The sequence below is a fragment of the Giraffa tippelskirchi genome, chromosome X (assembly GCF_054371585.1).
Source record: "Giraffa tippelskirchi isolate mGirTip1 chromosome X, T2T-mGirTip1v1.2.pri, whole genome shotgun sequence".
NCBI classification, from domain to species: Eukaryota; Metazoa; Chordata; class Mammalia; order Artiodactyla; family Giraffidae; genus Giraffa; species Giraffa tippelskirchi.
Genome location: NC_137289.1, coordinates 147394369 through 147412225, shown reverse-complemented (window position 1 = coordinate 147412225; position 17857 = coordinate 147394369). Strand labels below are relative to the sequence as shown.

The 17857-nt window shown below is 42.9% G+C and overlaps 1 protein-coding gene across 1 annotated transcript; it reads left to right on the top strand.

Moving 5' to 3' along the window:
* The first annotated feature begins 22 nt into the window (after nucleotides 1–22).
* Nucleotides 23–2293, top strand: LOC145536506 (uncharacterized). The gene is given in 3 exon segments (XM_081565865.1): nucleotides 23–166; nucleotides 1065–1581; nucleotides 1584–2293. Coding segments are annotated over 3 exon segments (1371 nt in total).
* The last annotated feature ends 15564 nt before the right edge of the window (nucleotides 2294–17857 follow it).

Genomic DNA, 17857 nt, shown 5'->3' with positions numbered 1-17857 from the left:
CTCAGGGCCGCGAAGAGAGGCCATGCCAGTGGTCTCAGGAGCAAGCACAGAGGGAGAGGAAGGAGGCTGGATGGAACACCGAAGCCTCAGCGCCCGTGTCCATGTGCAGGCCCCAGGGGTCTTCCTGGGTGACACAGAACAACCGTGCGGCTATCAGCTGCAAGCGGCATGTTCTCTGTGCTAAGATGATGCTTCAGTTCATTTTTGGGAAGAGACAGCAGCAGGGAGTCCCCTCAGAGGTCAGTTCATTGCCAGACATGAGGGGAGAGTGGGCTGGGTGAAGATGCACGGGAGTGAGGCTGTGAGAGTCTGGCTGGAGATGTATTTTTAAGCAGGACTTCCTCGTGCATGTTAAATGGACTAAGACTGAGTGAAATAAAAGAGGTATGAATACTTGTGAGGCTTGAGAAAGGACATGCCTTTATTTTATGATCTATAGACAACTGAGAGAGGAGCAATCTGTGAACCAATTGGGGCAGCAGGAGCCAGAGACCTGTAGTCAGTGGGACCTGGGCCTCTTGGTCTCGTCCAGTCTCAAACCCACTTCCTGCAGTGTGGTTTCTTTAAAAGGCTGCTCTTTGAACAAGGAGCCTCAAATTCAGCTTTACTCACGCCTGCTCTAACCACCGCCTGTGCTGCCTCCCATATGCAGAGAGCTCCAGGCCAGGCGTCCCTAACTTAATAGACCCTTTCCCCTCATAGGGAGCCATTCAGGAAGATTCCACCTAAGTCATCAAGAGTCTTATCTCTCAGTAGGGTAAAATACCCGTGACCACCGTGACATGATTTTTCAGATACTTACACACAGGGAAAGGTCCCTGCAGATCCACCTCTATCAGGAGAGATGCTGCCTCTGATGCTACTGAAAGGTCCCTAGTCTGGGTGATATGTAGAAAAGGCCCTTGACGCAAGCTTCCTAGATTTCTGTAGATGTAGAGAATAAGAATGGAATGGGAAAGTGGACTGTAAAGACACACTTGATGGGAGACAAATCGTGCACTGTCAACACTGAGGTGATTACAGGGCCAGGCTTTACCATGGCAAGCCAACTACCTGACTAAAAGCTTGCTCTTTCAGCAGGACCAAAGCCCAAGATCCACCCATGTGCATCCTGCTCTCTGACCTTCTCCAGTCAGAAATTCCTCAGCCAACATGTCCAATGCAATCACCCCTCTCAGATTCTCTGGAGACCATATGCAATAAACCACCCCCAACCAGAGGATCCCTGCCCAGGCAATCAAAATCAGCAGCAGCGATATTCCGATCCACACAGCCCGAGTGACACACCAGAGGGTCAAGAGGCCAAGGAAAGGCCCCATCCTTTGCTGAAAGGCCCCAAACCTTGCATAAGGCTGAAGAGGATGTCAATGGCCTCTTCCTACTCACCCAAAGGACAAATGGGGGGTTCTGAGGTGCATGAGAGAATGACAGAAGAGCCCAGCACAAGCCAGAAACTGAATCCAGAGGACACAGGCAAATTATTCATGGGGGCAGGGGTCTCAGGTATTGTAAGAGTCAGGTATGGAGAGTATGGGCAAGGCTCCAAGGATAGGTCAAGTCTCATCACACATGAGAGGACACACACGGGGAGAAGCCCTATGTTTGTGGGGAGTGTGGGCAAAGCTTCACTGTAAAGTCCAGTCTCACGAGACACCAGAGGACACACACAGGGGAGAAGCCCTATGTTTGTGGGGAGTGTGGGCAAAGCTTCAGTCAGAAGTACAATCTCAGCAGACACGAGAGAACACACGGAGGGGAGAAGCCCTATGTATGTGGGGACTGTGGGCAATGCTTCAGTCAGAAGACCCATCTCATCAAACACCAAAGGACACACACACGGGAGAAGCGCTATGTTTGTGGGGAGTGTGGGCAAAGTTCCTATGTGAAGTCCAGTCTCATAGCACACCAGAGGACACACACAGGGGAAAAGCCCTATGTTTGTGGGGAGTGTGGGCAAACATTCCATGTGAAGTCCAGTCTCAGGAGACACCAGAGAACACACACAGGGGAGAAGCCCTATGTTTGTGGGGAGTGTGGGCAAAGCTTCAGTCAGAAGTCCAATCTCAGCAGACACGAGAGAACACACGGAGGGGAGAAGCCCTATGTATGCGGGGAGTGTGGGCAAAGCTTCAGTCAGAAGACCCATCTCATCAAACACCAAAGGACACACACAGGGGAGAAGCCCTATGTTTGTGGGGAGTGTGGGCAAAGCTTCAGTCAGAAGTACAATCTCAGCAGACACCACAGGACACACACAGGGGAAAAGCCCTATGTTTGCAAGGAGTGTGAGTGAGTCTTGACCAATAAACCACATCCTAGCCACAGGAGGATTACTGCAGCCACCCCATGCCTCAGCTCTAAGGGGGCCTCAGAGCAGGTTTATGACCCATTACTGTCCCCAAGAGTATAAGGAGAGACTTCCCAGGTGGTCCAGTGGCTACAACTCCAATGCATAGACCCATGTTCAACACCTAATTGGGGAACTACCTCCCACATGCAGCAACTAAGACACAGTGCAGCCACGTAAATAAATACATAAACAAATATTTTAAAGAAACAGTGTGATGAGCACAGAAATAATTGATTAAATAGACCTTCCACTTTTATGACAGGAGAGGAGGCAGATAAACAGCAGACGGTTTCTTAAGTGTTCTGGAGATATTCATGCCAATTGCCTTCATGGTTTTTTGTACTCCTCTTCTAATAAATTTTGTCTCCAAGCAAATCTGAAGCCTAGGCTACGTACCATTCCCCCATTATTACTGACAGCAGTGGGGTCCAGTGGTAGCTGAACCCCTGGGATGGCATTATTCTGGAGCCAACTCAGTTAGCTCACTGGACAGTCACTTCCAGGGCCCAGGGAGAGGAATCTAGGGTCTGAGACAGACTCATCAGGGAAGAGGAAATTCTGGCTTTCTGGGAAGTGTGGCCTCTCCTCCTTATAGACCTAGACTCTCCTTTGGCCCCTCCTGGTTGCCCGCTGTCTTCCTCTGACTTCTGTAGCCTCATAAGTGAAGGCCACGTGCATGTGTATGTGTGCAAGTGCGTGTGCCTCGCTCAGCCTGGGCCATCTGGTCTTCCTCACTCTGCCTTTGCCACTCCATCAGGGTCATCACAGCATCTGGGCTCCAGATTCGACCACAGGGGTCCCGTTCTCAGCCCTGCCCTCAGCAGCTGTGTGACATGGAGCAAGATGCTCAACCTCTCCTGTGTCTCTATTCTTATCTGTGATACAGGGTGGGGGCACCAGCGTTTTGGTCTGTTGCATAAACACAGGCAGAATCTGGCAAAGGCTGGCTGAGGATGAAAGCCCCGCCATTGCTGTTATTTGTGGGGTTTTTTAATCTTTTTTTAATTTTTTAATTGGAGGATAATTGCTTTACAGAATTGTATTTTCTGCATGTCCTTCAGCCCCCACACCTTCCAGGTCTTCAGAGCTAGACGAGGAAGGGGCCGTTTAGGCACTTGGCTGCCCTGATGAGGACATGTGAGGTCAGGGATGCTAAGGGAGTGAGACCTCCCTTCCCACCACTGCCGTTTCTACTGAGCTGGGCAGCCCCAGAGCCCCTCCACACAGACAGGCAGTTGTGTGGCAGACAGGCAGTGCTGACAGTCGTCCACCCTGCCGACAAGAGAGCCTGGAGCCGCATGTGCAGGAAACTCCTGTCCGGACCCCATACCACCCCCACAGGGGGCTTCCTCGAAGCCCGCACAGTGGCTTCTCTAATGCACGGGTCTTGTACCTGTGCCCATGTGCTTTGGTCAATGCTGTCGTGACCTTGAAATTCTTAACTATGGAATAGTTCATCCTTACACTTCCCTTTTATGAGTGAAGTCTGATGGACCATGGGGTGCGCTGTGAGCAGAGCAGATGCACACAGCACAGGCCCCACACAGGCTGCACGTGGGGACAAGGTGGACACAAAGCCCTCTCCCTCCCACCGGTGAGTGAAGGTGGTGACCGCACCAGGAAGCCACGCTTGCTTAGACCCAGAACTGAGTTCCAACAGAGTGGAGGCAATGGCGTTCTTAAGAGTTGACCACACCTTCCCCTGTATGAATGTCCTCTGCTCTGTCCTGATCCTTCCAGAATGGGTTCAGGAGGCTGAAGTCCACCCCGTCTCCAGAAGACACCAAGGGGTGAGTGGGCCATGGGGTGGGGCAGGGAGGGTGGTAACTCCAGGACTGAGGGCAACGGCCCTCAGTTCCCTCCCTGTGCCAGGCTTGTGAAGTGTCTCTACATGAACCGTGTCAGTAATAACCACCCACTATTATTTTCTCATTTCTTTCGTGCTTTTTTAAAGGAACACGTTTGTCTGTGGCTTGGTTTCGCTACAGGAAGGGAAGCCACGTAAACTCCCCATCTTCCGTGGCTTGTGGCCGGGGCCACAGGAGAGAGAGAGAGTTAGGGGTGATGTAGGCACAGGGGCTTCAGCTGAAATACGGTGGGGACCCAGAACTTGCAGGGGCTTCTCACCTTCACCCCCGCACCAGAGCTGGGCCTGGTATCGCCTGGAAGCCTGGGCAGGTCAAAGCTTCTCCATTCTCTCCCATCCCTCAAAAAGCTGGCTCCTTGGCCATCCCACAACACCCCCAAATCACCCATCACCCACAGCTCTGCACAAGCCCTCCCTCACAGAAGTGGGACGACCTGCACAGTGGCAGGGATGGTGTGTGACCCCAGAGCTGGGTTCTCAGCTGACCTTGAGCAAGGGGGCTGGTGCTTTACACACCCTCCCAGCCCAGGGGAGATGCCAGCAGCCACAAGCCATGATCTGAAGCAGAGTTGAGGGTGGGGGGCGTGTTGAGGTGAGCTGTCTGAGGTCCCATCCTGTCCCCACAACAGTGGCCAGGCCTCACCTGACACCGTGACTGCCCTGCATGGGCACACAAGACAGCAGCAGTCACGGTGGCAGGACAACCAGCTGCCTCCACTACACGCTCCACTCTGACCACAGAGGCCCCACAGCTATACCTGCCCGACTTGGGCGCTGCTCTGCTTGGCTGTCAGGGCTCGGGGTCCCTGGGTGAGTAGGCGAGGGCAGAGGCCAAGCCTGTTTTCAGCCGCCAGACCCACCCTGGTCGCCAGAACCAAGAGCCCAACCAGTATCTGAAGCCGAGATGCCTTTGGGAGAATGACACCACAGACCCTGACCTCAGAGCTCAGACTCCTGAAAATTTACTAAACAGGTTGTTTTTAGTCTTTTTTTTAAAGTAGGAGGTTGGTAGGAACAGGAGGGGAATGACTTCCTTGCTGGTGCAGTGGTTAAAAATCTGCCTGCCAATTCCAGAGACATGGGTTCAATCTCTGATCTGAGAAGATCCCACACGCTGTGGAGCAACTAAGCCTGTGCACAACTACTGCAGCCCAAGTGCCTAGAGCCCATGCTTCCCAACAAGAGAAGCCACAACAGTGAGAAGTTCAAGCACAGAAAGTAGAGAGTAGCCCCCACTCCCTACAACCAGATGAAAGCCCGCATAGCAACAAAGACCCAGCACAGCCAAAAATAAATAACTTTTTTATTTTTAAATAGGATGCTGCAGCATTCCCAGCTGGTCCAGAGGCTAAGACTCTGAGCTCCCAACACAGGGGGGGCAGGTTCAATCCATGGTCAGGGCACTAGATCCCACATGCCGCAACTGAAGACTCTGTGTGCCACAACTAAGACCCAGCACAGCCAATTAAGTAAATATTTAAAAGTAGGAGGTGGGGCAGTCCTAAGATAGTGGAGGAATAGGAAGGGGAGACCACTTTCTTCCCCACAAATTCATCAAAAGATCATCTGAATGCTGAGCAACTTCCACAAATCAACTTCTGAACACTGGCGGAGGACACCAGGCACCCAGAAAGGCAGCCCATTCTCTTTGAAAGGAGGTAGGACAAAATATAACAGACAAAAAGAGAGACAGAAGAGTTAGGGAAGGAGACCTGTCCTGGGGAGGGAGTCGTGAAGGAGGAGAAGTTTCCAATCACCAGAAAACCCTCTCGCCAGCAGGTCTGTGGGGAGTTTTGGAATCACAGAGGGCAACACAACTGGGAGGGGGGAAAAAAATTCCACAGAATATGTGCCTTAACCACAACTCCCAGCGGAGAAATAGCCCAGACACTCACTCACATCTGCCACAGCAAGCAGGAAAGGCACGGGTTGCATGTTTAGGGTAAGGACTGGGCCTGAATGCCCTGAGGACAATCTGAGGGAGCTAAGGTGAGATAGAAACCCAAACTGAGGGATAGCCAGAGAAAGAACTTGCCTGTGAAAGCTCTAACTTAAGGCACAGTCTGGCCAGCTCACAGAACAAAGGACTGAGCGAACACCAAAGGAGAGCTAGCTAGCTGCGGACTGGCCCCTCACCCCGCTGGAGGCAGAGAGGCAGGCGGGCGACAACCAGAGCTGGAAGGCGAGGGGCAATCTCGGCCCCAGAGACGGCATCCTCCACCAAACTCTGAGTAGGCTCCCAGTTGCTAACCACATCTTCCTGGGATCCTGGATGGTTGACATCTGCCAGGAGGGTCACAGCCTGAGATCAGCCCGACAGAGGAGACATACGGCACACCCGAGAAAGCGCTCTTGTGGCGCACATGGGACACTGAGCAGCCAGGACCAGGGAGGTGATTAAGACACATGGCCCACATGGGACAGTGCACTTGCCAAGCACCTGGTCGCCTGAGCTGCTCGGACCTGGGAAGGGCACAAAACGCAGGTCCAACCGAGTCTGTGCCTTTGTGGAGTACCAAAGAACCTGAACCTGAGCAGCTCAGACCTGGGAAGTGCACGAAATGCAGGGCCAGCTTTGGACAGTTCCCCTGCAGAGCAACCTGAAGCCTGAGCAGTGTAGACTGGGAAGGTACAGGCCATTGTGAGCTGGGGCAAATGCCATGTGGTCCATACATTGTGAGCACTCCCCACACACGCCAGTGATATTTGTTTGCAGTGTTCCTCCCTCTCCACAACACAACTGAACAAGTGAGCCGAAATAAGTGACCACCTTCATTCCCTTGTGTCAGGGTGTTAAATTAGACACTGAAGAGACTTGCAAACAGAGGAAGGTAAAATAAACAAAGAAGAGGGAGCCGCTCTGGAAGTGACAGGTGCAGCAGATTAAAACCCTGTAGTTGGCATTGACTAAGCATTGGAAGGGGCCTATAGACCTTGAGAAGAAGTATAAGCTGGAACAAGGAACTATCTGAAACTGAACTGACCAACACTGCCAGCAGCAGCTCCAGAGAAATTCCTAGATATATTTTTACAACTATCATTTTTTGATTATTTTATTTTTAAGTTCTTTATTACTCCTTTAATTTTCATTTTTAAAACCTACTATTACCTTGCAAAAAAGACCCTATTTTTAAAGCAAATTTCACATATTTTTTAATAAGTTTTTGTTACTGATTTTGTTTTGTATTTTTAATACTGTATTTTTGAGAATCTAACCTCTACTCTAGATTTTTAATCTTTGCTTCTTGGTATTTGTTACCAATTGTGTACCTTTAAGAATCTAATCTTCAGTACCCATTCTTACTTAGAGGTGTGATTACTTGCTTGATTGCTCTCTCCCCTTTGACTCTCCCTTTTCTCCCCCAAGTCACCTCTATCTCCTCCCTCCCCCTTCTCTTCTCTACTTAACTCTATGAATCTCTCTGGGTGTTCTGGGCTGTGGAGAACACTTAGGGAGCTGATTACTGGCTAGATTGCTATCTCCCCTTTTGACTGACCCTCCTCTCCTGGTCACCTCTGTCTCCCTCCTCCCTCTTCTCTTCTCCATATAACTCTGTGAACCTCTCTGGGTGTCCCTCACTGTGGAGAATCTTTTCACCATTAACCTAGATGTTTTATCATCAGTGCTGTATGGATGGAGAAGTCTTGAGGCTACTGTAAGAATAAGACTGAAAACCAGGGCCAGGAGGCTTAAATCCAAAACTTGAGAAAACCAGAGAACTCCTGACTCCAGGAAACATCAATCAACGAGAGCTCATCCAAAAGCCTCCATACCTAACCTGAAACAAAGCTCCACCCAAGAGCCAACAAGTTCCATAGCAAGACACACCATGCTAATTCTCCAGCAATGCAGGAACTAGCCCTGAGCATTAAAATACAGCCTGCCCAAAGTCACACCAAACCCATAGACACCTCAAAACTCACTACTGGACACTTCATTACACCCCAGAGAGGAGAGATCCAGCTCCACCCACCAGAACACCGATGTAGGCTTCCCTAACCAGGAAACCTTGACAAGCCACTCGTCCAACCCCACCCACAGGGAGGAACCGCCACAATAAAGGGTAACAACAGACTTCCAGCATACAGAAAGGCCACCCCAAACACAGCAATCTAAACAAAATGAAAAGGCAGAGAAATATTCAGCAAGTAAAGGAATGTGGTAAATACCCACCAAACCAAACAAAAGAGGAGGAGATAGGGAGTCTGCCTGAAAAAGACTTCAGAATAATGATAGTAAAGATGATCCAAAATCTTGACGACAAAATGGAGTTAAATAGACTGGAGGCAAGGATTGAGAAGATGCAAGAAATGTTTAACAAGGACCTAGAAGAAATAAAAAAGTGTCAATCAATGATGAATGATGCAATAACTGAGATCAAAAGCACTCTGGAGGGAACCAACAGCAGAGTAACTGAGGCAGAAAATAGGATAAGTGAGGTGGAAGATAGAATGGTGGAAATACATGAAGCAGACAAGAAAAAAGAATTAAAAGAAATGCGAACAACCTCAGAGACCTCTGGGACAATGTTAAATGCCCCAACATTCGAATCACAGGAGTCCCAGAAGAAGAAGACAAAAAGAAAGGCCATGAGAAAATACTTGAGGAGATAATAGTTGAAAACTTCCCTAAAATGGGGAAGGAAATAGCCACCCAAGTCCAAGAAACCCAGAGGGCCCCAAACAGGATAAACCCAAGGCGAAACACCCTAAGGCACATATTCATCAAATTAACAAAGATCAAACACAAAGAACAAATACTAAAAGCAGCAAGGGAAAGCAACAAATAACATATAATGGATTCCCATAAGGATAACAGCTGATCTTGCAATGGAAACTCTTCAGGCCAGAAGGGAATGGCAGGACATACTTAAAGTGATGAAAGAGAACAACCTACAACCCAGATTACTGTACCCAAAAGGATCTCATTCAAATATGAAGGAGAAATCAAAAGCTTTACAGACAAGCAAAAGCTGAGAGATTTCAGCACCACCAAACCAGCTCTCCAACAAATGCTAAAGGATCTTCTCTAGGCAGGAAACAGAAAAGGTTTATAAACATGAACTCAAAACAACAAAGTAAATGGTAACGGGATCATACTTATCAATAATTACCTTAAATGTAAACGGGTTGAATGCCCCAACCAAAAGACAAAGACTGGCTGAATGGATACAAAAATAAGACCCCTATATATGCTGTCTACAAGAGACCCATCTTAAACCAAGGGACACATACACACTGAAAGTGAAGGGCTGGAAAAAGATATTTCATGCAAATGGAGACTAAAAGAAAGCAGGCGTAGCAACACTCATATCACATAAAATAGACTTTGAAATAAAGGCCATGTAAAGAGACAAAGAGGACACTACATAATCATCAAAGGATCAATTCAAGAAGAAGATAAAACAATTATAAATATATATGCACCCAACGTAGGAGCATTGCAATATGTAAGGCAAATGCTAATAAATATGAAAGAGGAAATGAACAGTAACACAATAATAGTGGGAGATTTTAATACCAAACTCACAACTATGGATAGATCAACTAAACAGAAAATTAGCAACGAAACACAAACTTTAAATGATCCAATGGGCAATCAGATCTAATTGATATCTATAGGACATTTCACTCCAAAGCAATGAAATTCACCTGTTTCTCAAGTGCACACAGAACCTTCTCCAGGATAGATCACATCCTGGGCCATAAACCTAGTCTTGGTAAATTCAAAAAAAAATTTAAATCGTTCCACGCATCTTTTCTGATCACAATGCATTAAGATTAGATGTCTACTTCAGGAAAAAAAAAAACTATTAAAAATAAAAACATATGGAGGCTAAACAACATGCTTCTGAATAACCAACAAATAAGAGAAGAAATTAAAAAAGAAATCAAAATATGCATAGAAACAAATGAAAATGAAAACACAACAACCCAAATCCTATGCCATTCAGTAAAGCTGTGCTAAGGGGAAGGTTCATAGCAATAAGAGCTTACCTCAAGAAACGAGAGAAACATCAAATAAATGACTTAACTTTATACCTAAAGCAACTAGAAAAAGAAGAAATGAAGAACCCCGTGGTTAGTAGAAGGAGAGAAATCATAAAAATTAGGGCAGAAAGAAGTGAGAAAGAAACAAAGGAGATTATAGCAAAAATAAGCAAAACTAAAAGCTGGTTCTTTGAGAAGATAAATAAAATAGAAAAATCATTAGCCAGACTCATCAGGGAAAAAAGGGGAAGAATCAAATCAAGAAAATTAGAAATGCAAATGGAGAATTCACAACAGACAACACAGAAATACAAAGGATCATAAGAGACTACTATCAGCAGCTATAGGAAAATAAAATGGACAACTTGGAAGAAATGGACGAATTCTTAGAAAAGTATAACCTTCCAAAATTGAACCAAGAAAAAATAGAAAATCTTACCAGACCCCTCAAAAGCACGGAAATTGAAACTGTAATAAAAAATCTTAGAACAAAAAAAAAAAAAGCCCAGGACCAGATGGCTTCCCAGGTGAATTCTACCAACCATTTAAAGAGCTAACACCTATCCTACTCAAACTTTTCCAGAAAATTGCAGAAGGTAAACTCCCAAACTCGTTTTATGAGACCCCCATCACCCTAATCGCAAAACCAGACAAAGATGCCACAAAAAAAGAAAACTACAGGCCAATATCACTGACGAACATAGATGAAAAAACATCAACAAAATTCTAGCAAACAGAATCCAACAACATATTCAAAAGATCAGGCATCAGGACCAAGTGGGCTTTATCCCAGGGATGCAAGGATTCTTCAGTATTTGCAAATCAATCAATGTGATAAATTGCACTAACAAACTGAAAGATAAAAACCATATGATTATTTCCAGAGATGCAGAGAAAGCCTTTGACAAAATTCAACATGCATTTATGATAAAAAGCAGGCATAGAAGGAACACAACTCAACATAATAAAAGTCATATATGATAAAACCACAGCAAACATTATCCTCAAAGGTGAAAAATTTCAAGCATTTCCCCTAAAGTCAGGAACAAGACAAGGGTGCCCACTCTCACCACTACTATTCAACATATTATGGAAGGTTTAGCCATAGCAATCAGAGAAGAAAAAAAATTAAAGGGAATCCAAATTGGAAAAGAAGAAGTGAAACTCTCACTGTTTGCAGATGTCATGATCCACTACACAGAAAGCCCTAAAGACACCACCAGAAAATTACTAGAGCTAATCAATGAATATAGAAAAGTTGGAGGATATAAAATTAATACACAGAAACCCCTTACATTTCTATACACTAACAATGAGAAAATAGAAAGCAAAATCAAGGAATCAATCCCTTTCAGCATTGCAATGAAAAGAATGAAATAATTAGGAATAAAACTACCCAAAGAAACAAAAGACCTATATATAGAAAACGTTAAAACACTGATGAAAGAAACCAAAAATGACACAAATAGATGGAGAAATATACCATGTTCATGGATCTGAAGAATAAATATAGTGAAAATGAGTATACTACCCAAAGCAATCTATAGATTCCACGAAATCCCTATCAAGGTATCAATGGTATTTTTCACAGAACGAGAACAAATAATTTCACAATGTGTATGGAAATAGAAAAATCTCAAATAGCCAAAGCAATCCTGAGGAAGAAGAATGGAAGAGGAGGAATCAATCTGCCTGACTTCAGACTATACTACAAAGCTACAGTCATCAAGACAGTATGGTACTGGCACAAAGACAGAAATAGATCAATGGAAAAACACAGAAAGCCCAGAGATAAATCCACGGACCTATGGACACCTTATCTTTGACAAAGCATGCAAAAATGTACAATGGAGAAAAGACAGTCTCTTTAACAAGTGGTGCTGGGAAAACTGGTCTACCAAATGTTAAAGAAGGAAACTAGAATACTTTCTAACACCATACACAAAAATAAACTCAAAATGGATTAAAGATCCAAATGCAGGACTAGAAAACTATAAAATTTCTAGAGGAAAACATACCCAAAACACTCCCTTACCTAAATCACGGTAGGATCCTCTATGACACACCTCCCAGAGTAATGGAAATATAAGCAAAGTTAAACAAACAGGACCTAATTAAACTTAAAAGCTTTTGCACAACAAAGGAAACTATGAACAAAGTGAAAACACAGCCTTCAGAGTGGGAGAAAATAATAGCAAACGAAGCAACTGACAAAGAATTGATCTCAAATATATACAAGCAGCTTCACACCAGAAAAATAAATGACCCAATCAAAAAATGGGACAAAGAACTGAAGAGATGTTTCTCCAAAGAAGACATACAGATGGCTATCAAACACATGAAAAGATGCCCAAAATCACTCACTATCGGAGAGATGCAAATCATAACCACAATTGGGGATCATCTCCCACTGGTCAGAATGGCTGCTATCAAAAAGTCTACAAATAATAAATGCTGGAGGGGCTGCAGAGTATTGGAACCCTCTTACACTGCTGGTGCGAATGCAAACTAGAATGGCCACTGTGGAGAACAGTGTGGAGATTCCTTAAAAAACTGGAAATAGAATTGCCATACAATCCAGAAATCCCACTGCTGGGCCTACACACTGAGGAAACCAGAACTGAAAAAGCCACGTGTGCTCCAATGCTATCGCAGCACTGTTTACAATAGTTAGGATATGGAAGCAACCTAGATGTCCTTCAGCATACAAATGGAAAAGAAAGATTTGGTACATATACACAATGGAATATTACTCAGCTATTAAAAAGAATGTATTTGAATCAGTTCTAATGAGGTGGATGAAATTAGAGCCTATTTTACAGAGTGAAGTATGTCAGAAGGAAAAACACCAATAGAACATATTAATGCATATATATGGAAATTAGAAAGATGGTAATGATGACCACATATACGAGGCAGCAAAAGAGACAGAGATATAAAGAAGAGACTTTTGAACTCTGTGGGAGAAGGCCAGGGTGTGATGATTTGAGAGACTAGCTCTGAAACATGCATATTACCATATGTGAAATAGATCACCTGTCCAACTTTGATGCATGACACAGGGCACTCAAAGCTGGTGCACTGGGAAAACCCTGAGGGATGGGATGGGGAGGGAGGTGGGAGGGGTTTCAGGATGGGGAAGACATGTACACCCATGGCTGATTCAACTCAGTGTATGGCAAAAACCACCACAATACTGCAAAGTAAGTATCCTCCAATTAAAATAAATACATTAACTTAAAAGAAAAAGACCCATGTACATGCTGTCTACAAGCAATCCACTTCAGACCTAAAGACACATATAGACTGAAAGTGAGAGGATGGAAAATATACGCCATGCAAATGGGAATCAAAAGAAAGATGGAATAGCAATCCTCATATCAGGCCTTAAACTAAAGAAGGTTACAAGAGATAAGGAAGGACACTACATAATGATGAAGGGATCAATACAAGACGAAGACATAGCAATTGTAAATATCTATGCCCCCAACATAGGAGCACCTCAATACATACGACAAACACTAACAGACATTAAAAGAGAAATTGACAGGAAAACAATCACAGTCGACTTTAACACCCCACTCACACCAATGGATAGATCATGAAAACAGAAAATTCATCCAGAAACACATGTCTTAAATGATACATGAGATGAGATGAATCTCACTGATACCTGCAGGACATGCCATCCAAATGGAGAAGAATACACCTTCTTCTCAAGTGCACATGGAACATTCTCCAGGATAGACCACATCTTGGGTCCCAAATCAAACCTCAGTAAAATTAACAAAATTGAAATTCTATCAAGCACCTTCTCTGACCACAACATTATGAGACTAGATATCAATCAGAAGAAAAAAAGTGTAAGAAACACAAACACATGGAGATTAAACAACAGGTTTCTAAATAACCAACAGGTTACTGAGGAAATCAAAAATTTTGTAGAAAAAAATGACAATGAAAACACGGCAACTCAAAACCTGTGTGATATAGGAAAAGCAGTTCTAAGAGGGAAGTTTATAGCAATACAATCCTAACTCAAGAAACAAGAAAAGGGGGAGGGTGGTGGGAGGGGGGTTCTGGAAGGGGAAAACATGTACACCCATGGTGGATTCATGTCAATGTATGGCAAAACAAATACAATATTGTAAAGTTAAAAAAATAAAAAAAAAAAGAAACAAGAAAAGCATCGAATAGACAACCTCAATTGACTCCTAAAACAACTGATAAAGAACAAAAAAATTAGCAAAAATTAGTAGATGGAAAGAAATCATAAAGATCTGAGCAGAAATAAATGGAAAAGAAATGAAAGAAACAATAATAAAGATTAATAAAACTAAAAGCTGGTTCCTCGAAAAGATAAACAAACCTGACAAACCTTTAGCAAGACCCATCAAGAAAAATAGAGAGAAGAATCAAATCAACAAACTTAGAAATGAAAAAGGAGAGGTTACAACAGAAAATGCAGAAATACAAAGGATTATAAGAGACTATTATTAACAACTCTATGGCAATAAAATGGATAACCCGGAAGAAATGGATGGATGCTTAGAATAGCTCAATCTTCTAAGACTGAACAAGGAAGAAATAGAAATTATTAACCACCCAATTACAAGCTCTAAATCGAAGTTGTGATCAAAAAATTCCCAAAAGACAAAAGCCCAGGACCAGATGGCTTCACAGGTGAAGTCTATCAAACATTCAGAGATGAGCAAATGCCTATCCTTCTAAAACTCTTTCAAAAAATTTCAGAAGAAGGAACACTTCCAAACTCATTCCATGAGGCCACCATCACCCTGATATGAAAACCAGACAAAGACAAGACCAAAAAAGAAAACCACATGCCGATATCACTGATGAACATAGATGCAAAAAATCCGCAACAAAATTTTAGCAAACGGAATTCAACAACACATCAAAAAACCATGATCAAGTTGGGTTTATTCCAGGGATGCAAGGATTCTTAAATATTTGCAAATCAATCAATGTGACAGAACATATTAACCAAAGGAAAGCTAAAAATCATATGATAACCCAAATAGATGCAGAAAAAGCCATTAAATTTAAAATTTTTAAATTATTAAATTAAAAATAAATAAAGTTTAAAAAGAAATAATCTAAAAAAAGGAAAAAAGATGAAATGACTCATATGTCCATCAACTGGTGATCAAATAAATAAAACATGCAATGCAAAATTATTTGGCCATCAAATGAATGGAGTTCTTATACAAGCTATAACATACTAGAGCTCTGAAATGATTATGTTAATTAAAAGAAGCCAGGAACAAAAGGCTGCGTATTGTATTATTCCATTCATGTGAATGCACATGTGCCAGATTAGGTAATTCTCTACAGACAGAAAATAGAGGAGTTAATGCCAGGGCCCAGATGAAGGGGAAAATGGAAAATGTCTGCCAACTAGAGAGTGTTTCCCATTGGAGTGATGAAAATATTCTAGAATGAGGCAGTGGTTATGGTTATTCAACCAATGAATAAGTTACAAAACAGTGAATTATGCAGCTTAACTGGTAAATTCATGGTACAGGTACAACATGTCAATAAATGAAATGTTTTTTTTTTAAAAAACTGAAATTAACTTCTACATCCAGGAATATTTTCCTTCAAAAACAAAGGAGAAGGAGATACTCTCATATGAACAAAAAATTGGGGAATTCATTCTCAGCAGATATCTTGTCGGTAGGAAAAGTTAAAAGAAGTTATTTACACAGGATAAGATGATATCGCAGATAAACTATGAGTTAAGAAAGAGTGTTATGTTGAAGTTTGACAGAAAACAACAAAATTCTGGAAAGCAATTATCCTTCAATGAAAAATTAATTGAAAAAATAAATGAAGGCAAATTGAAATGAAGGTTTTTTCTTATTATTAATTGGTAAAAGATAAATGCTTGTTTGGGCTTCTCCATCTTTGCTTTTCACTGATTATGAATCTTCATAATTAAAGTGGGTTTCATGTATACAAGATCTATTTTCACTCAGTGGTAAAGAATCCGCCCGCAACGCAGGAGCCATAGCAGACACGAATTCCATCTCTGGGTCAGGAAGATCCCCTGCAGGAAAGCATGGCAACCCACTCCAGTATTCTTGCCTGGAGAATCCCCGTGAACAGAGGAGACTGGTGGGCTTGGGGTGGCAAAGAGTTGGACACGACTCTGCAAGTAAACAACAGCAGACACATATTCCTAACAGAAACTCTGAAGATACTAGAAATAGATGAGAAAATTCTCAGCCTAAATAAAGCAAAACAAACAAAAACCCTAGATAGTAGAGCTGAATTATAAAAGCTTTTAGGCAATAAAATTGTCTCCAAACAGTAGTGTAAACAGTGTGTTCCATACAAGAGAGAGGAGTAATTTTTAATACTCACTCAATAGAACAACATTCTAGTTAACATTCATAAATTAAAGGAAATAAAAACGTCAAGAAAACTAACATAGTACAAAATCTATTGATCATTTTATATCTAGTTAAGACTGTAAAACTGTAAGGGAATTTTTAAGAAACAATATCTGTGAAAGTTTAAACAGCCCCCAATGAAAAGAGTTGGACATGACTGAGTGACTGAACTGAACTGAAGCAGCCCCAATGAAGGTAATTTTATTTTCTTTTTTCCATAGTCTCAAAATAACTGACAATTAAGAATGAATTTCACTTTAAAACATATTTTTCAATTTCAGCAGGATATTCAAATATAAGATTTTTCAAGCTAAAAAAGCTTGTACCTTGCAGTGAATATTTTGTTTCACTGCTTTAGACATAAATAAAACCACATTGTGTGTCTTTACCTTGACCATCTTTGTGGTATCACTGTGCATTTAGAATCAACTGTTTGAATGTCGGGTGTGTGAAGTTCTCAGGTCACATACTGTTGAAGCCTAGCTTGAAGGATTTTGAGCATTACTTTGCTGGCATGTTAAATGAATGCAGTTGTGTGGTCGTTTGAACATTGTTTGGCATTGCCCTTCTTTGGGATTGAAATGAAAACTGACCTTTTCCAGTCTTGTGGCCACTGCCAAGTTTTCCAAAATGGCTGGCGTATTGAGTGCAGCACTTTAACAGCACCATCTTTTACGATTTGAGATAGCTCAGCTGGAATTCAATCACCTCCACTAGTTTTGTTCCTACTGCTGCTTCCTAACACCAACTTGACTTTGCACTCCAGGATGTCTGGCTCTAGGTGAGCGATCACACCATCATGGCTATCCAGGTGGTTAAGATCTTTTTTTACAGTTCTTCTGTGTATTCTTGCTACCTCTTCTCAATCTCTCCTGCTTTAATTAGGCCCATAACGTTTCTGTCCTTTATCGTGCCTGTCTTTGCATGAGATGTTCCCTTGGCATCTCTAATTTTCTTGAAGAGATCTCTAGCCTTTCTCATTCTATTGTTTTCCTCTGTGTCTTTGCTTTATTCTAATCCCTTGTGATTATACACTGGAAGTGACAAATAGATTCAAGGGTTAGATCTGGCACACAGAGTACCAGAAGACCTATGGACGGAGGTTCCTAACATTGTACAGGAGGTGGTGATCAAAACCATCCACAAGAAAAAGAATTGCAAAAAGGCAAAGTGGTTGTCTGAGGAGGCCTTACAAATAGATGAGAAGAGAAAGACAAAGCAGACACGGAGAGA